Raw genomic sequence first — 24347 nt, forward strand, 5'->3', positions numbered from 1 at the left:
GCCGACACTCGGGGCAGCGCAGCCGCGGCTGGGTCAGCTGCCACAAACAGCGCTGGGTGGTTGGTGGCATGGGCCTCGAAGTCGCAGTTCACAATTGAGGTGGGGCTGGTCATGTTGATGAAAAACTGGGCCTGATGGTCAACCAGATATGCATCCCTCACCAGGCTGGGCTGGAGGCTGCGGATCAGCCTCAAAGGGCAATCTCTTCCCAGGTGGTCCCACACGTAGGTTGCTTCCCCAGTGATACAGGACAGCTCAGAATGGGGACAGTCGAGGGTCAGGTGGTCAGACTGGGACTCCACCCGTCCATCCTCCACCACATAGGTCTCCTCCTTGACCAGCAGCCGCCGCTCCTGGAGCACTAATTCATTGCGGTAGAGCTGGCCCTCAAAGTGGACGTCCTCCCCCTCGCAACCCACCCCCTCGGGGCTGTTGACGAGGGCGCCCACTACATCAACGGTGAAGAACAGGGGGTGGTTCAGCTGGAACGTCAGTGGCTGGGTCTTGCCTGGCAACGTGTATACTCGGTTCCTGGCCAGGTCTCGGCACGCTTCTGGGTCTATCTTGGTTGGCCTCATGAGGGTGGGGACCGAGGTCACCTTGAGGTGACCCCATACCCCACACCTGAATGTCCACTGGGACACGGTGAGCTGACAGCTGAACCCAGTGGTTTCCCTCACCTTGACTTGCTGCAGGACGTGGATGTCGTGGCCCAGGGGCACCTCCTGGTGTAGGGGCTCCGTGTCACACATCTTTTCTTTGTTGTAAGACGTGACATGGGTGGGGTTGGCACAGTCCCACCCCACCAGGACGTAGCTGGTTGTAGGCCACACGGCTGCCAGCAGGAGGCCCCACAGGACCATCCACCAATGGGAGAGGCTTCCAGGTAACCATCTTCCTCGTGCACGCGGCTGGGGATCTCCGGCTCTGGTCACGGCTGCTTCTTGGGGCTGGACACGGCTGGGCTGCTCCTGGCTAGACACAAATTTCCATTGAGCGTTATCTGTATGCGGCCGAGGCACCCCGATACCCTCCCCAATGACAGACTGGCAAGCGACTGGCACTTGCCTGGGTGTCGGCTCCCCTAGCCCTAAATGCTCCCTTCCCTGGTCCAAGGCATGCCCAGTGGCATGGGGCTGAAGTGCATGTGGCACAGGCTCGCCCTTACTCAATGCCCTCCCCTGCCCTAGGAACTCAGGTGCATGTGGCACAGGCAAGCCCTCATTTTCCCAATTTTCAATCTCCCCAGCCTCAAGTGCAGGGGGCACAGGCAAGGCTGGGTGTTTACAAGGTTTTGGATTCAATACATTTAACAAATTCAACTTATCCTGATGGTGAGCCGCTGGGTTCCCTTGGCTGGTAGAGGGCTCTGGATGGCATGTAGCTGGACTCTCCCTGCAGGCTGGTGGCGCTGGCTGGCATGTAGCTGGGCTCTCCCTGCAGGCTGGTGGCGCTGGCTGGCTGGGGGTGACGGGTGTCACCCCTTCCTCTGGGACCGCTGGCTCGTTCCAGGACTCAGGTCTCTCGGTGGCGGCGACGGTTGTCGCCCCAGACATCAGGTTGGAGGCTGGCTCGTTCCAGGATCCAGGTATCTCGGTGGCGGCGACGGTTGTCGCCCCAGGCACACGGTGGGAGGCGCTGGATAGCACCCCCCCATCATCCCAGGTGGCGACGCCGGGTGGCGTCCCATACATCGATGCAGAGGTGCTGGCTAGCACCTCCTGCCTCTCTCGTTCAGCGGCTGCCAGGGCCTCCCCATACACCGTCTCAGGGACGCTGGGCAGCGCCCCTCCACTCCTGCTGGGTAGGCTCGGTCGGGCAGGTTCCATCATATTGAGACTGAAAGGCTGGGGCCTCAGCACCTCTGGCTCGGCTATGTTGTTGGGCTGTATCAGCTCTGGCCCCAGATGGTTAAGACTGAAGCCTAGGCCAACCCGGTTGGGCTCAGCCGCGCCGCCCAGTACGTTGATCCTAGCTGGGACAGTCCCGAACTGCGGCATCCCATCGGCTCGGTCCGCAGCTCTGGAGGCGGCTGCTTGCGGTGGTGGTGCTGGGGGCGCGCTCCCTTCCATATGGGCCACTCTGCTGGGCTTCCCTGGAGGGGCACCTTTGTCGGCGGTGCGCCTGCGGCTGGCTACCTGGGCCCAGTCAGCTCTACACTCGGCCGCCGTGTGGCCGTCATAGTGGCAACGCTCACACTTGGCAGAACGGTCACGGCGTGGCTGGGTGCGCCTCTCCTCCAGGCTAACTTCCACAGGCGTTGGACAGTCTCGAGCTCGGTGGCCTCTCCCCTGGCAGCGGTAGCAGCGGCCTGGAACCTTGTCATCTGGAGCGACCTTCCCCATCTGGTGGAGACCCGGAGCCAAGGAGCCAATCTCCATTGGCTCCGACTCGTCATATTGGGGCAACTGGATGCAGGCAGATCCAGTCAGCCCGTCGGTCGAGTCGACTAAGCACACACCCTCCTTCAGCTGCTTAGTAACCATGGTCACGGTGAACATGGCCTTGCGAGTGTACTCAGGTACACTCGCAATTTCATGGTTCATCATGAGGCGTTTTACATTGGCGTTACGAATTCCACGGTTTAATTCGTCCACCAACAATTCAAGATCCTCATGATTGTAGGCGTCCCTATACAAGGCGCACTTTGTTGATATGTACGCCTGTATAGGTTCTGTCGAGTGTTGCTTGTAGTCCCTAAACGCTTGTTTAAGCGTTTGGGACTCAAAAGCAGGACGAAATAACAATTCACACTCGGTCTTGACCTGCTCGTAGGTCAAGGCTTGGCCTGCCTCGCCAAACAGATGGGACGCCATTTCCGCCGCTTGCCCTACCAATGACAGTAGTAGGGCGTTGCGGCGGTTGAGGGAATCATGAGGTGGCACGCGGTAAGCCGCCCATGACATTTCCAGTCGGCGGATATGTGCCGACCAGGACTGCTTGGGCGGCCCTCTATACTCCGGCAGATTGCTCAGCATCAGCTTGCGGTACTCGGCTGGGGCCGGCTGAGGGTCATCCTGGAGCCATCCTGGGGCTTGGTCACCTCCTGGGACTTGATGCTGGTCCATTGGGTCAGCGGTGAAACGGCGGGCACAAAGTTATACAGGACTACAATGAATGGGTTGTCACTTGAGGCTTCCTAGCCTAACAGCCAACACTGTTTGTATCACTAGGTTGGGAGTTTTAGTTTGCAAAGGTATAACTTAGCTGTACCTATCAATAGTTAGGTGTTGAGGTAGATAGATGTTGAGGGTCTGAACTGCTGTCAGGAACTGATTGGGTTTTCCCTTATCACACTAGAGCTAGGAGGAAAGAAACTTGCAATTCTTTATTTGCTAAAAATACCCCTGTTAGATGCTATGGAGTAGCTCTGCTCTGGTGTGAAAGTGTGTGGGTGTGTGTGTGTGTGTGTGTGCGTGGAATCTTCTGTCCTTGTAACGCGCGTTCGCGCCGTCAAATCCGCGCACACGGGGAAAACGCGCTCTCACCCCTCAGCTCGCTCCCTCATTGGTCCGCTTCGTCCGTTGGATTTATGATGTTTTCCGCACTTTGTTGCGCTACCCGTGAATGGCGCTCTGTATATCCGATCGCTAGCTCCACACTACAGACGGACTTAGCCTAGTGTGGGTAGGAAGGGGGAAGCGCGTGAGGGGACGGGGGTAACTCCGGCCGTTCCCACTGTGAGGGAGGGGGTAACTGTGTGTTGGTGTAATGGGGCCTCTGCTTCTTAATCTTAGGCTTATCTGTTATATAACCCTGATTGTATTTGTCTTCAAATGGAGAGGGGCCCCCTCCCCTTCCCTTGGAATAAGGGGTGTATTTGTTATTGTGCTGTGGGCTTGAGATTGTTTTGATTATATTACATCTAACTTTTATTGCTGTCCTTATCACAATTGCATAACAGATTTGTTGACCAACTCTGTTCTATTTTTAGCTGTTATCACAATAAACAGTAATCCAAGCCTGTTCTATTCTTAGATTTATCACAACACAACAATTTGTTTGCCAAGCTTTGCTCATAAATCTATTGTTTGGTCATCACATTAGGGTGGTAATCCCTGCAAATGTGATATAATATCTGCCTTCTAGATGGGTGGCTGCGTTGTAGCTTCTCAGGATACTCGGGGTTGACGTAGTTTTTCTCTGTTCTGGTGCACTACACCCGTATGTTAGCTCGCAGCTTGCAGCTATGTGGCATGTTTCAGCCTATCGGCGGCAGGGAATGTCCCGTCCTGCTAGCGCCACTGGTTCGGCTCCTGCTATTTCTTGCAGTAAAGTTGGCCTATTTTCAGCCGTCTACACGTATTTGGCTTGTTTCAGCCGGTCCGCAGGCCTGTTTCAGCCCTTTTGGCGCTCAATTCTCCGTTAGATATCAGCGCTGCTCGCGGTTATTCGTCAGATTTCGCTGTTTTGCTTCCACAACTGCCGGATGCAGAGTTAAACTTTGCTGTCCAGGGTGGGTAATTCAGGTTGCTTGCGTCAGTTTTGCCAGATTCACTGCTGGGAGTACCTTAGCCTCAGATGCGCGTCTGCTCTACACTTGTGGTTCGCCGTAATCTCACACAGCTGACACCAAAGTTGTGGTATCCGCCGAGGATCAATGGCAGACACCGGAGTTCAATCAGATTACGGCAGTGTGACAGACGTGGACACCTTACTATAGAGAAGCTACGCTTCTCTAGCTTTCACTAGATAATGATCAACATCTACTTTCAGTTGTCACTTTATTGAAGGGTTAAGAGATACTGGAGTTATATACAACAAACAATAATTACATGGATAGGAATAAATAATCATAACATAAAAGCATAAATAATATATATACAATGGTCAGTTTGGGCAATAATGATTCCCCCATCCCTGGAAAGGGTGGGGGAGAATTAAGAATACAGTTAACCATAATAAACATGACAGATTCAAATCATTAATTCTAAGCGTAGGGAGGGGGTCACTAGACCCCTTCCCCAGGACTCGGGGGAGGGCCATTGACCCTCCACCGAACCCCAGATCAGGGGTGCCATAGACATGGCTCACGGTTGCCGAATACCACACATTCACAAAGAAAAAAAATAGTATGCATAGGTTGATAACAGTGATCTAAAGTGATAAGTCAATGGCCGATAAATTGTTGTGTATCTTCAATGATGATACACAAAATTAACCCTTCTGTAGATTACAATTAGTGGCTGAAACGTTTTGACACTAAATTTAATAAACCAGACTATCAAAATTCAATAAAAGTTCCCATAGTTGTTGAGCTAACGAATAAGAATACGTTACAATTAAACTTTAGAGACTAGTGTAATAACAGACCATTGTTCCCTTCCTTCCTGGGTTGATAAACTTGTCAAAGGATAGATTTATAAATAGTACAGGACTGTGAATTTTTCCTTAATTCAAAATGGTGATCTGTAATTCTCAATTTCAAAATTATCTTTTTTTTAAAGTCTGTGTGACTGTGTCAAAAGATCAACCAAATCGCTGGATCGTTATGGTTCTTCCTTTCAGTGAAGCTTAATATAAGCCCATAGAAGGTTTTTTTTTAAATTTGGGAGGAGTATAAAAAGTTTAAAAGTTTTGAAAGTTAAGGGTAGACTTTCTTTAAGTGTCTTTAGAAGCTACTATGGGAGTAGCCACTGTAATGTAAAATGAAGTAAGATTTTTGTTTGTCCGTTAAGACCTTGCAACCCATTGCACCGATTTAGTTCTCATTTCAGAAAAAAAAGTGAAACCTATTTTTGACAGTACTAGATTGCTGTGTCTGTAGGGTGTGTTTTACATAAGATCTATAAGTTATGAGCTACCATATCGGTTCAGCGGTTAGCGAGATCCTGTACATACAGACATCCCATAACTTTTAAAGAATTAATTTTGTACCTGACCATTTATCTACAACATTCATAGTATTCAATATAAATTGTGAAAGTTAAATAGAAAATTGGAATTTCATTTGAACAAATCACGTTTCACATTGGACAAAAAAGAATCAATCCAATAATGCACTTTTAAATTTGGTTTTATAATTATATAGATGGTTACAGGAGGGGGTGTATCCATCTCCCTATGATTCATCCCCCTCGACAAGGGTCTATACCCTGTTAAAACAGCCAAAGGAAGTGTTGAAGTAAAAAAATGGCGAACCTCTCTAAGATTTAAGGAAAGTGTGGGAAAAAATTTGTGTGCTTTTAACCCTAAACGCGCCCCCCACCCTCCGGTTTTTTTTATCTCATTTTCTGTGTGTGAAAGATAAAGAGCCTAAACTGCGTGACTTTTTAAGTATGGGTATGACACATAACTGAGAGTTGGAATTTTTTTAATATCTCCCTCCTGGCGGGGACAGGATGCCAGCAAACCTGGCAGGGTCATCCAAGTAAAGAGCAAATTTTTTTTAAACTTAAACAAAGCATTTTACCTTACAAAAACACTAAAATATTTTCTAGTAGTACCTCCTAATATTAAATACAGGTGTTCAAGTCAATTTCAGGTTCTAGGTATGATCCTGCAGGTCCTGATCCTCCAGGTCTCCAGAAATCTTTAAAAGGCTTCTGTGGCCGCAATTTTTGACTTAGAGACTTTAAATTTTAAACTTAAGCTTTTCTTACATGTCTACATAACATATTAAAATTTCATAAAGATCCGCCGCCGTTTTCCCGCCGTCCGTCCTAATTATTAAATAACACCAATCTTGATGTCTATAACAATTTCCCTCGAATTTTGTATAAGGGTGGTGTAAACCCCCTTTCAAAAACTGACGCCACTGTTCTAAATTATTTTAATCGACTAAATATTTGCCTATAAACATTTCTCGTATTCATTCGAATCCGGTGGATAGGAACCGGTTCTCATCCATACGAAAAAACTATGTCTAGCACCGTAATATATCCAGCTTTCTACGAATATAAAAATGTACAATCATAAGATTTAAACCAGTTTTTTTAGCCGGTGCCTCCGGCACCTCAGGGCTGAAAAAACTAGTTTTAATCTTATAATTGTACATTCTATATCCGCGGAATAATACGATGCGAAAAATAACTATTAATAAACTTTCTATTAACCATTAACCCTAAATATAACATCATTAATGTTTTATAAAAATAATGTAGAAAATGATAAAAATTGTATTAAAATCATTTATTTCTAAAAAAAAAACTCTGTATATCTACAATTATATAAATTAAATTTAGACTTTTGTATTTATTTTCTTTTTATCTATTATATGGGTTGGAAGCTCTTTACAGTGTCTGTAAAAAATGACGTCATACAATGACCAATGATAGACCAATTCATAGACTAAATTATCAATGGCAGGCCAGTATAGATATTAATTGACCAATGGTAGGCAGGTATGACGTTATCTTTTTATAGGCACTATAAAAAAACTTCTGTGAGTTGATCTAAAATATTAAATAATAAAAAATTCCACAAAGAAATTATCAAAATATCACAAAAATGGTTCAGATTTTTCATTTTTTGCAAAAAGGATTTAAAAATTGGAGAATTTTAGATATTGGGTACAAACTAAAATATTATGTTTTAAGTAATGCCATTTTAGTTGGGGTAATCTGGCATCCAAGAAAAATGTTTTTGCCTCTTACTTTTCACCGGTTATAAATGATTTTTAATTGTATTTTGTATTTATTACACTTTTTGGATCATGGAAAGAAAACCAAGTAGGCGGTTTTGTCGTATTTTCACAGTAGCTTTGGATAGGTTATTTTAGGTTAGGTTAAGTAAATGTTATTGATTGCCTCGCAGTGTGAGAGCCCCTGACAGGGTCTAAAAATAGGATAAAAGCATCTGTGAAAATAAGACGAAACCCGCTACTTCGTATTCTTTGTTTTTTTTTTCATTTACGAGACAGTCCATTCTTAATAAATCAAATTAATTAAGAGACAAAAAGATTTTTCTCCGGAGAAATTATCCCTAGAATCCACTGAATTTAAAGGTACTAATCATACTATTCCATATTAATTACAAAATGTTATAATGGAAATTTAAATAGCTTTTATCTAAAAAAAAGTAAAACAACTATGAATTCAAATGTAAATTAAATTTTTTTAAAAGAAAGTTTACATATTTAAAATGTGTAAAATGTATGAAATAGAAAAATTTACCTAATAATTTATGCAGTAGGTAATCTCTTAAATTTTGACAAGTCTAAATAATTTTTTGTTTTACAGTTTTAAAGAAAGTAAAAATATTTAGTTCGGTGCTTTCCATCAAGTAAATTCTTGACCACAAAGTCCCCCTCCAACTTTATTTTAAAAAGGGATAGAAAAATACGGGAAACGTACGTGAGTTGAACTAAACCGTAGCAAAGTATGGAAAGGGGGGTATAGCCCTACGTAATCTAAACCTACAGTTCCCTAACCTTGTGATGATATTCTCTACTATAACCTAACCTAATATAAAACACTGATAAAATTACCTTATTTTCAAATTATTAAAATATGGCGTGGGGAGTTGGGTTCCGTGGCGGGTTCTTGAGTGAAAACACCTTTTTTCAAAATTCAATTTTATGTATATTTCTCTATATACAAGAAATAATCACAAATTATACAGAAAATCTATTGTTAGATAAAAACAAAAATGAAATGAGATCTTTTTGGTAAATTTTCTTTGGGTGAGCTTATTTCCAGTATGGCTTCAAAACTGATTAATATCGTTGGATTAGAACCGGTTGTCAGCCATACTGAAAAATCACACAGCATCGTATTACAGACAGTTTCCATAAAAATTAAAATAAAAAATAATAAAATTATAACCAGATTTGTATACCCGGGCCCGGAAAACTAGCAGTGGGTAATATAGGCTCAAAAAAAGTAAATATACCAAGAACGATAAAATCCATTATAGCTATACAAATAATATTATCACAGACCAAGTATATAAAGAGTGGATGTTACCAGCAGTGTTGGTAAGAATAAATCTCCAGTCTATACAAATTATTTATCTATGTTTTCATATTTCAAATTTTATAAGAATAAGGATGACAACACCCTTAAATCAAAGCTCTAAATTCAGAAGGCAGGTCAAACGAATCTGAATACTATGTAGAGTGTAAGAACTTGAATATTTTATTATAGAGATGCTTCTATTATGATATTATACCTTGTTGTCTGAGGAATCTTATTAAAAAAATCAGTTTAACAGTATAATTTTCAAACAATGCGTTCTTGTCAATAAAGTTAAAAAGCCGCATGTATTTAATGGCCACTCTGACTTTCTGATAACGATTATAAAGTTGCTACGCTTTCTAAATCACCTAAATATCTAACTGATATAGGAATCATGATGCAAAGTTTGAAAACGATAGGACAACCACAACTCTTACATGTTTAAATTAACAAAAGAGTACGGACGGACGGACAGGCCAGCCCTAATTCAACTATGAAAGAACTAAAAAAAAATACGCAATAAAAAATTATTTTTGATAGATAAATTTCCTGAATAGAGCCTTTAGAAGTTACACTAGCTGCTTTACCACCAGAATTCTCTCTAAAATAGATAGATATATAGATAGATAGATAGATAGATAGATAGATAGATAGATAGATAGATAGATAGATAGATAGATAGATAGATAGATAGATAGATAGATAGATAGAAAGATAGATAGATAGATAGATAGATAGATAGATAGATAGATAGATAGATAGATAGATAGATAGATAGATAGATAGATAGATAGATAGATAGATAGATAGATAGATAGATAGATAGATAGATAGATAGATAGATAGATAGATAGATAGATAGATAGATAGATAGATAGATAGATAGATAGATAGATAGATAGATAGATAGATAGATAGATAGATAGATAGATAGATAGATAGATAGATAGATAGATAGATAGATAGATAGATAGATAGATAGATAGATAGATAGATAGATAGATAGATAGATAGATAGATAGATAGATAGATAGATAGATAGATAGATAGATAGATAGATAGATAGATATGGACCATGTCATATATATACATTTGGTTATAGTTAAAAACACTTTGACATAATAAACGCATTTGACTGAAAGCTTGCACCCAATTTACGGAAAATTGCGAAAAAAATGACATTCTTTATTAATAAAGTCTATAAAATGCAGCGATGTAGTGCTAGACTACATGAAAAATAACAGACTTCTACAGTTGAATATGTATATATTTAGCTTTATTAAATGAAATATATCAATTTATATAAAAATATAAATATAAAAAAAAGAACAGAGTAATGAATAACCTTTTAATGTTTATTTCTAAATAATACATATTTGACCTTAAATATTGCAGAAACTTTTCCTAAAGTTATTCTACCCTTTAACCCTTAATATTATATTTAGATTCGATAATTATTCTAAATATCTACTTTAAAATTTGTTAAACTTAGTTAACAGGTTTCATTAGCTATTTTAAGAATCTGCAGCCGCAAGTGCGTTAAAAAAGATCAGCTGCCAGATTTACTGCTGTTCAGTTATTTTTTAAAAATCTGCAGCTTAAAAAATGGATTTTAAAATCAAAGGATCATACCAAAGGATTTAATGGGATAGGACAATGGCCGATAAATTGATGTACATCCCCAATAAAAACACAGCAAAAGTCCCTAAAGTTATTAAGCCAACGAATCAGAAAAAAATAAAAATTGTAAAACTTTGGGGACCAGTGTAATAAACAGCCCACTAATTCTACCTGTTTATAATCTATACCAAAAAATCTGCTCATCAATCCATCTATCAATTTAATTAAAAATCAATATTTTATTGTTAAAGAGTTTTACAATCTTCTTTTAGAAAACATCTATCATTCTATTCATTAATCCATCTACTATTTCATAAAAATCTTGTTAAAAATCTATAAAAAATCTTATTGTCAATTCATCAGTTAACCTTTTTACTTATTCAACTACCATTTATATCTAAAAAATCTATCTACCTATTCATTATTCTGTCTATTAATCTACTCATCAATCCATCTCCCAATCTATTTATTAATCCATCTACTAACATTTTACCTACAATGGATATAGAATATAGTTGGATATTATTACAGAGGAAAAATTGGTCAATTCGTTTATCCCATAGGAGGGGAAGGGAAGGGGTAAAATGGGGGATAGGTTTTTAAGCCAGCTAGAAATTCCACTTCTTTAGAGTACATGATAATGTGATGTAAGATCCCAATAGATCCATTGTACTTACTCATCAATCTATCTATCAGTTTAATCAGATATAGATATTTGTATTGTACAGGTTTAATTTTGAAATCTGCCAGAAATTTTGCAGTGTTGTTGGATTTTGATGCAATTTGGCATTTAATATAATAAAGGATCTAGCTATAGACTGAAATATATCCTTTTATATAAAGTAGTAAGGTTTTTTTTGTCCGTATCATAAGATTTCGATATCTTTTGAAGCGATGTGATCCTCCATTTAAGAGAAGCTTTATATAGGTTCTGGGAAGAGTTTTAATAATTTTTTACTTTTTTTTTACCTTTTCTTTTTAAAATTTAAATTGAAAATGGGGGTTTGACCTCTCACCTAAAGTGTCACTTGTTTTATATAAAGTAGTATTTTTTTGTCTGTATCATAAGTTTTTGATAACTATCAAACTGATGGAGTTCTTCTTTTTTAGGAAATCTTTATATAGGTCCTGAGATAGTCAATGGTTATTTTTTAGATTTAAATCTTTGGATAGTTCTAAGTTTTATGTAATACCATATCGGTTCAGTGGTTATCGTGATCCTTATGTGCAAACAGACACACATATACTGTAATTTTCAAATCAGGATTTAATTGACCATAAAAAAAACTTGTTAATGCCTCTATGATGGTAGCCTTGACTATTGAAAGCTCTGATAATCTGTTTTGAATCCAATTATAATTTGAAACCTAGGCCTGGAAATAGTATTTCATTCTAACAACTAAAAAGCACATGCTATTAGCTCCTAAACCAGCGTCTACGCCCAAAGGAGGAAAGAGGGCCAGAGCTTTATTCACCGATTTGAAGAGAAAAAGTATTTATATAGTTTTTTTTTTATAAAATTAATATTTCTCTGGAGGAATCCTACCCTAAATTGATAAAAAAAAACGCCTTGGACCTATAAGAAGCTTCTATGTAAAAGGAGAGTCATATCGGTCCAGCGGTTAGCAAGATCTTTTGGTAAGGGGGGAAGGGAAATTGGGCTATTTATTACAGTAGCCCCCAAAGTTTTATAACGTTTAATAACGTTTTATTTTTCTTCGGCTTAACAACTTTAGGTACTTTTTTAAAATTTTGATTGGTTGCTTCATTAAGTAGAGTGTCCAAACGTTTCAACCACAAGTTGCAATCCAACAGAAGGGGTAATAGTGTGTTTAATCATTGGCGGTGTACATCAATTTATTGGCCATTGTCTTATCATTATCATTTTATCCAATTTCTTTTGATACAAACATTGTGTACAATAACTTACTAATAGTCAGAAATGTTGTCTGTTTTCATTAAATTTATTTATTTCTCGAATTTTGCAAGATTAAAATGAGATAAATTGCAACTTAAAACTATTGGAAAGATTGTATATGCCGTTCACTTAAATTAAATATCTTTGGTTTACGCAGGGATCTGAAGGATACGACAGTGGCCGATAAATTGATGGACATTCCCAATGATGATACACAAAAGTACCCCTTATGTAGATTACAATTTAGGCTTTAAACGTTTGGACACTGAATAAACCGACCAATCATAATTCAATAAAAGTTTAGCCAACGAATAAGAAAACGTTATTATAAGACTTTAGGGACTAATGTAATAAACATCCCAATGTCCCCCCCCCCCCTCCCTGGGTTTAGCCTTGGTTTGTTTGTGTGTGACCCAATTTCATCTCAACATTGAATATTATAATGGATATGATACACGTGGATATATTGACAGGGGAAAATTTGTCGTATATTTAGCTTCCTATTATAGGCCTTATTTTTTTTGCCAGTTCCTTCATCCAGTAGTGGGGTAAAGGGGGTGCATGGGAATTATCGTTATTTTAGCCAGCTGCGAGTATTACTTTATTAGAGTACAGGAAAATCTGGTGCTACATCCAAATAATAATATATCGATTGATATTGTTTAAGATTAAATATCAAATTTGTGTGTTCTTAGGTAGCAGCGAAAAAAACAAGGTCTTTTATATAACCAGCAAAACTTTTTGAATAAATAAGTTCAACAAAAAATTAAAGGAACTTCCTCTGGGCTAAAATATTTTCTGTGTGGCTTCGAAAACGATTAATATCCGCAGGATTAGAACCGGTTCTAAGCCATACTGGAAAATCATGTATTGTATCATATTATATTCAATTTCGGCTTTTATAAATCTGTTTATAATGCGATGCGATAAATAACTATTATCCGATAAGTTTAAGACTTCTCTTTATTTCTCTTAAATTTTTCGGCCATTTCTAAGGTGCTTAAAACTGGATGAAGGATTGCCATTATAGAAACATCTTTTTAGACAATCAGCTAATCTTTAAGGAAGAAAAAACACCAATTTCCCAACGGCTTACGGGTGGTTGATGCAAAACCCTCTTGATATAATCAAATATCGCCTTAAACAAAAAATAACCACTTAGAAAAGACTTAAATATTGGTAATTTTTTATACATGAAAAACCTGAGAAAGCTCAAAGTGTCATGTGTGACGTCATAAAAATACGTGGATCATATGAAGGAAATGAAGTCATTCCTTACAAGGACAGAAATTTCATTGCAAAAAGGACAGAAATCATCTTCCTTTTTCTCAGATAAGTGAAATATGGACAAAAATCACTCTCCTTTTTCTCACATATCTGAAAAAGAGAATAAAAATCACCTTCCTAAATCTCACTTGATCTTCCTAATCCTAAGTAAATTAACCTAGTTCCTCCAAATTCTACCTTTTCATAACAAAGTCTACCTTTTCCTTACACATTCTCACTTATTCTCAGATAACCTACCTTATTCTAAGAAATTCTTCCTAAATCTAAGAAAATCTACCTTACTCCCTCAAATTCTTCCTTAGTTTCCCAAATTCTTCCTTATTCTAGGAAATTCTACCTAATTTTAAGAAATTCTTCCTTATTCTAAGAAAATCTACCTTATTCTAAGAAATTTTACCTTATTCTTCCTAATTCTTTCTTATTCCCCCAAATTCTACCTTATTCTAAGAAAATCTTACTTGTTCTAAGAAAATCTACCTTATTCTAAGAAATTCTTCCTTATTCTAAGAAAATCTACCTTATTCTAAAAAATTCTTCCTTATTCTAAGAAATTCTTCCTTATTCTAAGAAATTCTACCTTATTCTAAGAAAATCTACCTTATTCTAAGAAATTCTTCCTTATTCTAAGAAAATCTACCTTATTCTAAGAAATTCTTCCTTATTCTAAGAAATTCTACCTTATTCTAAGAAAATCTACCTTATTCTAAGAAATTCTTCCTTATTCTAAGAAAATCTACCTTATTCTAAGAAATTCTTCCTTATTCTAAGAAATTCTACCTTATTCTAAGAAAATCTACCTTATTCTAAGAAATTCTTCCTTATTCTAAGAAATTCTTCCTTATTCTGAGAAATTCTTCCTTATTCTAAGAAATTCTACCTTATTCTAAGAAAATCTACCTTATTCTAAGAAATTCTTCCTTATTCTATGAAAATCTACCTTATTCTAAGAAATTCTTCCTTATTCTAACAAATTCTTCCTTATTCTAACAAATTCTTTCTTATTCTAAGAAAATCTACCTTATTCTGAGAAATTCTTCCTTATTCTAAGAAAATCTACCTAATTCTCCCAAATTCTTCCTTTTTCTAAGAAAATCTACCTTATTCTAAGAAATTCTTCCTTATTCTAAAAAAATCTACCTTATTCTAAGAAATTCTTCCTTATTCTAACAAATTCTTCCTTATTCTAACAAATTCTTTCTTATTCTAAGAAAATCTACCTTATTCTAAGAAATTCTTCCTTATTCTAAGAAAATCTACCTTATTCTAAAAAATTCTTCCTTATTCTAAGAAATTCTTCCTTATTCTAAGAAATTCTACCTTATTCTAAGAAAATCTACCTTATTCTAAGAAATTCTTCCTTATTCTAAGAAAATCTACCTTATTCTAAGAAATTCTTCCTTATTCTAAGAAATTCTACCTTATTCTAAGAAAATCTACCTTATTCTAAGAAATTCTTCCTTATTCTAAGAAAATCTACCTTATTCTAAGAAATTCTTCCTTATTCTAAGAAATTCTACCTTATTCTAAGAAAATCTACCTTATTCTAAGAAATTCTTCCTTATTCTAAGAAATTCTTCCTTATTCTGAGAAATTCTTCCTTATTCTAAGAAATTCTACCTTATTCTAAGAAAATCTACCTTATTCTAAGAAATTCTTCCTTATTCTATGAAAATCTACCTTATTCTAAGAAATTCTTCCTTATTCTAACAAATTCTTCCTTATTCTAACAAATTCTTTCTTATTCTAAGAAAATCTACCTTATTCTGAGAAATTCTTCCTTATTCTAAGAAAATCTACCTAATTCTCCCAAATTCTTCCTTTTTCTAAGAAAATCTACCTTATTCTAAGAAATTCTTCCTTATTCTAAAAAAATCTACCTTATTCTAAGAAATTCTTGCTTATTCTAAGAAATTCTTCCTTATTCTAAGAAATTCTACCTTATTCTAAGAAAATCTACCTTATTCTAAGAAATTCTTCCTTATTCTAAGAAATTCTTCCTTATTCTAAGAAATTCTTCCTTATACTAAGAAATTCTACCTTATTCTAAGAAAATCTACCTTATTCTAAGAAATTCTTCCTTATTCTAAGAAATTCTTTCTTATTCTAACAAATTCTTCCTTGTTCTAAGAAAATCTACCTTATTCTAAGAAATTCTTCCTTATTCTAAGAAAATCTACCTTATTCTAAGATATTCTTCCTTATTCTTAGAAAATCTACCTTATTCTAAGAAATTCTTCCTTATTCTAAGAAAATCTACCTAATTCTCCCAAATTCTGTCAATATATAGAGGTCCCAAACTCAAAAACAAAGTTTCAGCGTGATCTGACCACCCATTCTTGAGATACAGTGACCTGGTGTCCTTGGCACTGACGTTGAGATTTGGGAAATGGTTCAAATCCTTAATAAAATATTTTGGCACTTAGTCAAAATTTTGAAGAAAAAATACCCAGGTGGACAAATAATTTTGATCAAATATTTGAAAATTATTTTAAGTGTCAAATTATTTTTGGACTTTAACCAAATTTACTAAGGATTCGAACCATTTCCCAAATCTTACTGTAGGTACCAAGGACACCAGGTCACCGTATCTCAAGAACAGGTGGTCGGATCGCGCTGAAACTTTGTTTTTGACTTTGGGACCCCTATATATTGCAAGAATTTGGGAGAATTAGGTAGATTTTCTTAGAATAAGGAAGAATTTGTTAGAATAAGGAAGAATTTCTTAGAATAAGGTAGAATTTCTTAGAATAAGGAAGAATTTCTCAGAATAAGGAAGAATTTCTTAGAATAAGGAAGAATTTCTTAGAATAAGGTAGAATTTCTTAGAATAAGGAAGAATTTCTTAGAATAAGGTAGATTTTCTTAGAAGAAGGAAGAATTTGGGAGAATTAGGTAGATTTTCCTAGAATAAGGAAGAATTTCTTAGAATAAGGTAGATTTTCTTAGAATAAGGTAGAATTTCTTAGAATAAGGAAGATTTTCTTAGAATAAGGAAGAATTTCTTAGAATAAGGTAGATTTTCTTAGAATAAGGAAGAATTTGGAAGAATTAGGTAGATTTTCCTAGAATAAGGAAGAATTTCTTAGAATAAGATAGATTTTCTTAGAACAAGGTAGAATTTCTTAGAATAAGGAAGAATTTCCTAGAATAGGGTAGATTTTCTTAGAATAAGGAAGAATTTTTTAGAATAAGGTAGATTTTCTTAGAATAAGGAAGAATTTGGGAGAATTAGGTAGATTTTCTTAGAATAAGGTAGATTTTCTTAGAACAAGTAAGAATTTCTTAGAATAAGGTATAATTTGGGGGAATAAAGAATAATTAGGGAGAATAAGGTTGATTTTCTTAGAAGAAGGTAGATTTTCTTAGAACAAGGAAGAATTTCTTAGATTAAGGAAGAGAGAATAAGGTAGATTTTCTTAGAATAAGGAAGAATTTCTTAGAATAAGGTAGATTTTCTTAGAATAAGGTAGAATTTCTTAGAACAAGGAAGAATTTGAGGAAATAAGATAGATTTTCTTAGAATAAGGAAGAATTTGGGGGAATAAGGTAGGTTTTCTTGGAATAAGGAAGAATTTCTTAGAATAAGGTAAGTTATCTAAGAATAAGGGAGAATTTGTGTAATTAAGGTAGAATTTTTGAGAATAAGGAAGAATTTGGTAAAATAAGGTAGATTGATTAAACATGGTTGTAATAGTGAGGAAAAGGAAGAATTTCTAAGAACTAGGAAGAATTTGTAAGATGGTGGACAGAGGTCACCTTCCTTTAGTGTGAATTTGTAAGATAGTGGACAGAAATCACCTTCCTTACTAAGAATTTGTAAGAAAAAGGAAAGGAAATAGCCTTCCTATACCCAAGGAAGGGAATTTCTGTCCTTTTTAGGAATGACTTCAATTCCTTCATATGATCCAAATACGTCTATAAAGGAGGGATGAGAGGAGAAGTGGTAAAGAATACCCCTAAAAAAGAGATGGATTTTTATGACGTCATACATGACACTTTGAGTTTTCTCGAAAAACCTTAATGTTAAAAGGTTATATCTAACCAGAAAAAAATAATATTCTAAATTGTTTTTGTTAAAAAATGAAGGGTTTTCAAGATTGGAAATGTTAACTTTTATAAAAAATAAATAATTTATTACACAATACGTTTTGATTCATGTTGTTTCTTTATTTTATTTAACTTATTTTTAATTTATCTAATAACCGTTTTCTTCGGAGATCTATGGATGGGACAATGGATTGAATATTCAATATTTTAGTGGTCTCAGACTTTGGTGACTGGCTTAAAGTGATAGTGAATGATTCCGCAGGTTTAGAAAGACTTTGGGGATTACTTTTGAATGGCGTCATACAAGAATCAGCGTCATTTATTGATATAAATACACAACATTAAAATTTAAACAGAAAGACAAATTTTATTTTATGGTTTTCTTTATGTGTTGCTTTATTTATCTTTTTTTTGCAAAAACTCGTAGAAATCAGAAAAATATATAGCTAGGGGTTACGCCTCTAGAGTCCTAGAGGGAACAGAAGAGGAGTGTGGTTGACTCCGACTTTAAACCTTCTCTGGACATATGAGAACCATATCGGTCCAGCTTTCCGCGGATATCAAATTGAAAAATTATAGGATTAAAGCCAGTTTTTTTTGCTCCGGGGAGCCACAGGCCCGGGCTTATAAAACTGGTATTAATTTCATGATTTTTATCTTAATACTCTTGAAAAATTGTCTATAATAAGATGTTAAAAATGATTGTTCAGTATAGCTGAGAACCGGTTCAAATCCTGCGGATATTAATCAGTTTCGAAGCCATACTGGAATATTGATTTAATAAAATAATTACCTAAAAATTTCTGACTGTATAGAAGGGGCGAGATTGGAAGACCTCTGGGGAACGACTACAACAAATATTATGTAGTTAGTGAGGTCGGTAATGCCTTTTGACGGCAACGACAATTTGATTTCAAAATTAGATTTTCTCCAATTTTTAATGGATATAAAATTCTCTCAGGAAAATATAACAGCAATTTCTTAGATGCTGTTAAAGAAAGATGGCTAAAATCTGAAGTCCTTCATAGTGCCTACCATAGTATGTATGATTTCAATCATGTCGATGTTAAAAGTGTAAACCACCATTCCAGTTTCGCCTCTCTTGAAAGTGGAATGGTACATTTCAAAAATCGTATCGGCATTGATGATATCATCACCAAGAGAGGCAAAATTGGAATGGTAGATTACAAAAATCATATCGGCGTTGATGATATCATCACAAAGGTAAATTACATTTTTTAGAGGGTCAAACCCGTAATCATAGATTATATTTTTGCTTCTATAAAAATGGAATCAACTCCCCAACTGTACTTAGCAATGATATTAATTAATTAATCGTCATGTTTTAAGGATCTTTGCTGCTTATCATACTTTTATATAAAAAAGTAGTACCTGAAATGTTCAAAAGAGGGCGATAAGTCCAGGATTCTGAAAAACAATTTGAGATTTTAAATTTAATTCATTGAAAAATAAACACCAATATTTTCATGATTGCAATTTAGATTTTTTTTATTTTTTAAAGAAAAACTAAAAATAAAGGTAGAAAAGAAATTAATACACAAACAGATAAATATATAGCTTCAAAAACGATTATCTAAATTATTTCATAATTAGCCAGATAAATTGCTTGCCATCTATACCTACATATAGTATGCATGTCCCCAAAAATTACTATAGATAAAGGTTTACATTTATAAGAATTTGATAAGATAATTAGAGTAAAACACCAAAGGGGAAGGGGTTAAATAACTGCATTTCCCTATCCCAATAACCTTGTGCCGGCTCTCATTTTGGGTCTTTGAAAATCAACCAATTGTGTTGGGTAAATTATCACAGAAAGTAGAAGAAAACAATTTGCTAGCAGACGAGAAAAGTCATTGGAAAAGGGGGTGGGAGGCAGTTATCTGTTTATTCTCCTAAACTATAGATCTGTTGATAGATAGATGTATAAAAATTTAGACTGATGGAAATATGTTCATATGATATTAATAACTTTTTTTTATAATTTCAGAAATTAAAAAAATCCTTACTTATATAACATTCATTGTTAGATAGATAGATAGCTTAGATATATACTTATATGTAGAGGCCTAGACAGATAGATAGAAAATATATTAACAAGTTTTTACCTATATATCCATAAATTACTAGATGAGAGTTTTCATACATCAGAACCTGAAAATAAAAAGTTTTCAAGGATTTTTGTGAAGGTTTAGTCATCAACTATACACGTGGATATAACACAATGTTATGGCAGCAATTTAATAAAAGTTTCCAGTAGAGGCGCAGAATCCCCAACTCTTATTTCGAAATAAATTTTAAACAGTGGGGATATAATTAGTTTTTTTTTAATATTAGGTTAGGTTAAATTGGGTACTGGGCAACACATGGTTAGGACTCTCGCATTGGTAAGGAAATTTAAAAAATAACCCACCCAAAATTAGGGGGATTGGTTCATTTCTCCACAGTTACTAAGTGGTAAAGCACCATATTTTCTTATTTTGTTTGTTTGTCTATTATGATATCAGATGCATTGAGAATTAAAAGTTAAAGTAAGGCGAATGCCTTGGCCCCATTCAGGCACAACAAAGGGTCTAGATTATTATGACTAATCTTATTCGTTGGATTAACAACTTTGAAGATTTTAGTGAATTTTGATTGGTTTCAACCACTAAAGTTAATCTACATAAGGGGTAATTTTGTCCATCATTATTGGAGATGTATATAAATCTATCAGCCATAGGCTTATCTATTCCTGGGTAAATCATGTATAAACCTTGCAATATCAAAACCTTGATGAACTGCTCAATTTGTCAAAATTAATGTGTTCAGTTCACTATACAGAGAGGCTATACACCAGGGAGGGAGGGGACATTGGGCTGTTTATTACACTAGTCCCCAAAGTTTTACAATAACGTTTTTTTATTCGTTGGCTTAATAACTTTGGGGACTTTATTAATTATGATTGGTGTGTTACTACTAATTGTAATCTACAAAAGGGGTGATTTTGTGTGTCATCGTTGGAAATGTGCATCAATTTATCGGCCATTTTCTTATCCCTTTAGATCCCTGCTACACACACACACACACACCTCCCACCCAAAACACTGTTTTATTATCTGTTCATTCAATATCTAATAAATATTAATTTCAAATAATAAGATATCTTTCTGTGCGTTATTATATGAAACAAAATATCTAGAAACTAGAGGAGTTAATCTTTATACATATGTAGAGAGATCAACTAAGTTATCTGAGATCTCTGAAAGGGCCTAACTTTGCTTACATTAATGTCTGGGCTATATCTCGTTATACTAAAGATGTTAAAAAGTATTCATGCAACTTAATAAATAAGACTTTAGAGAAAGAAAGGTCGTACAATCAAAGGGTTGATTATCTGATGTATAAATACTGAGTCTTAGCCTAGTTTCCTGGGGGAATAAGACCTTTCTTTTGACGGTAGCTGGTTATTGCTGCGCTAATTATTGACAGCCTTCTGCGGATATTAAAATAAAAAATTAAAAGAATAAAACCAATTTTGTTAGTTGGATCTAAAGACACGGGCTAACAAGACTGGTTTTATTTTATGATCTTCATTTTAATATTCTTGAAAAATTGTAAGTAATACATGATTTTTCATTATGTCTGAGAACCGTTTCCAAACCAGTTGATACTATTTGGTTTCGAAGCCATACTGGACAATGTTTTACCGCTTATCCTAATATATTGTGAAAACGTTGTTATAGCCTACTTGATAAATTTATCTAGCCAGCAGTCTATGAAAATTATTTAGTTCTAGCCTTTATTAGTAGCCCTGTTCATTATTGAGATAATCTAGCCAGCAGTTTAGCAAAATTATTTTGTTCTATCCTTTATTAGAAGCCCCGTTCATTATTGAGATAATTATTTAGTTTAAGCCCTGTTCGACATAAAACTTCTGCATAGTCTATGAAAATAATTTGGTTTGAGCGATTATTAGCAGTCTTGGTCATTAATTACATCTCAGAGTATATGAAAATTATTTTATTAGAGCCTTTGTTCATTATTCATTTTGTGTTTAGCAAGAAAGAGATTAAAGCTAATTTTTTTTAATTTGTACAATTTGTTTTTCTTTTTACATTAATTTTTATTTTATTCTCTTTTTATCTTTTAACTTTCTTTTATCAAATAAGCTATAAAAATTATTTATTGGCTGAATGCATTATTGAAGGAAAAAAGTTATTATATGTAAGGAATCTAATTATTTAGTTTTTATATAATTTGCGAACTATATAACTTTAGTTGCAATTGTACTTTTTGACAATTTTATAATTATATTCTTTTATTTCCATAGATCTATAAGACAAAAGCCGATAAATTTATGAACACCCACAATGATGGTACACAAAATTACCCCATCTGTAGATTTCCATTAGTGATTGAAACGTTTGGAAAATCAACTTCATAAACTAACTAATCAATATTCAATTTTTGTCCCCAAAGTTGTTAAGCTAACGAATAAAAAAAGATTATCATAAAACTTCGGGGACTAGTGTAATAAACAGCCCTATGGCCCGTTCCTCCCTGGATCTTACTGTAAGAAAACAAGGATGACAACATCCATAAAAGCGCAGCTCTGAAACGGTAGGACATACGAACATCAACACTGGTAAAGCGTCAGAACTGAATAATCAGAATATTAATGTATAACAGTCAATGCAAATTTATAAGTAAATTTGTTGAAAAGCTATTCAAATACTGGATATTGTTTAAGGACATACTTACATGTTTAGTACTTGATTATAGAGATGTGTCGCATATAACATTTTACTTTGTTGTCCTAGGAATCAGATTAAAAAATCAGATCAATTGGATTATTTTATCACATACAAATATGTTATTAAAAAAAGTTAGAAATCAACATGCTTAAAATGGACGTAGGGACATTCTGGTTACGATTATTGAGTTGCTATGCTTTCTAAAGCGTACTTAACTACTACAGGAATCACCATGCAAAGTTTGAAATCGAAGGGATGATTCTAACATGCCTAAATTTATGTAAAAGGCTATCCGTTCCAGACGGACGTGCGGACGGACCGACCCTATTCATAGCAAAGCTTCGTTTTTAAAAATGTTTTGGCTAGGTATACACAATTCTTGTAATAGGTTTATCCTTTTTTGCTTTCAAACAATTTTCATAATGGTCCTATAAAGGTTCTAGGGTATTTTGTGGTGAACATTTTTACCGCTAGATTTGTTATATGTATATCATAACACAACAGTTGAAGTAATTGATAACAATTAAATATAACGTTGTTGTACAAAATATTAATTGCATTTTACGCTTTGCTTTCATATTCCAACGAAACCAGTCAAAGATTGAAAAATATGTTAAAAAAATTTTTGATAAGGCCCTAAAAGGGGTACATATAAGACAATGGGCGGAAATTGATCTACATTCAAAATGGTGATACACAAAATTGGTTCTTTTGTAGTTTACAATTGGTGGTTGAAACGTTAAAACACTCAGCTAATCAAAATTTAATAAAAGTACCCAAAGTTTTTATAAAACTTTGGGTACTAGTGTAATGAACAGCCAAGAGTCCCCCCTACCTGCATATTCTTAATATAACATTTGGACGATTAGATATGGCATTATGAAATTTTGATACTGTCTTGTAAATTCGAAATTTAAACTTAGCAAAAAATGGTAATTTGTACAGTTTTGTAAAATATTCACTTTTCTATCAACAATTTCGTGACTTTGATAGAAGTGTTCATCAGTTTTTTAACAGTAGAAAATTCTATATTAAAACTTAAGTAAAAAATTTCTATCCTACTTCAGAAAGTAGTAAAGGTTTTTTGTCTGAAGCTTAAGATCTCAACAACCAATTAACCAATTTGGTTCACATAGGTTCTGTGCTGCATAATATTGTAATTAATAATGTATTTTCTACTCTCTATAGTCAAAGATATTATTTTGGATTGTACTAGCGGATGCGGCCCTGACATCTAGGGTCTAAAAGGGGTAAGAATGGGACAAAAAATAGGTTAAAACCATAACGAGGTTTAAGTAAAATAATATTTTAAATCTATCTCAGGACCTATGTAAAGCTACTCTTAAAGGAAGAACTTAATCAGTTCTGTATCTCAAGCTTTAGACAAAATAAACCTTACTACTTTGTATAATAAGAGGATCATATTTATAAAATCGAAACATAAAAAAACTCCAAGTTTTTGCCATAGTGATAAATACTTGTATTTTCAGTAGGGATATAAGAATAGGACAATGGGCAATTATATCAATACTAGAGTTGAAAACTACAAAAATAGCTACGGACAACTTTATTAAATTTGTATCATTAGAATTAAGTAAGGGCTCAAAGCCAATTATTATACATTCTTATGATGCTGTAAAAGATCTTTAGAATAAAAGCCGCCAATTATTTATTACTCGCGGCTGCGCTCCTAGCATTTAGTAGCTCTTTATTTGAAGAAGAAAGGAAAGTAAAAAAATAGCCTTAAACCAAACCTAAAATATTAAATAACCTAATACCATCCATGGACCTTAAAGAAGCTTCCATAAAATGGAGATCTCA

The 24347-nt window shown here is 35.3% G+C and overlaps 1 protein-coding gene across 1 annotated transcript in view; it reads right to left on the reverse strand.

Annotated features, from left to right (window-relative positions):
* Positions 1 to 9338: 9338 nt before the first annotated feature.
* Positions 9339 to 24347, reverse strand: part of LOC145333227 (echotoxin-2-like) — a 53554-nt gene continuing 38545 nt past the window's right edge. The window contains exons 10-13 of the mRNA XM_080178367.1: positions 19899 to 19944; positions 19162 to 19197; positions 18563 to 18617; positions 9339 to 9498 (exon numbers count right to left, since the gene is read on the reverse strand). Coding sequence (XP_080034493.1) covers positions 9339 to 9498; positions 18563 to 18617; positions 19162 to 19197; positions 19899 to 19944 — 297 coding nt within the window. The remainder of the gene's footprint in view (positions 9499 to 18562; positions 18618 to 19161; positions 19198 to 19898; positions 19945 to 24347) is intronic.

This window comes from Acartia tonsa, chromosome 12 (assembly GCF_053477335.1).
Source record: "Acartia tonsa isolate MP-2025a chromosome 12, ASM5347733v1, whole genome shotgun sequence".
Lineage (NCBI taxonomy): Eukaryota > Metazoa > Arthropoda > Copepoda > Calanoida > Acartiidae > Acartia > Acartia tonsa.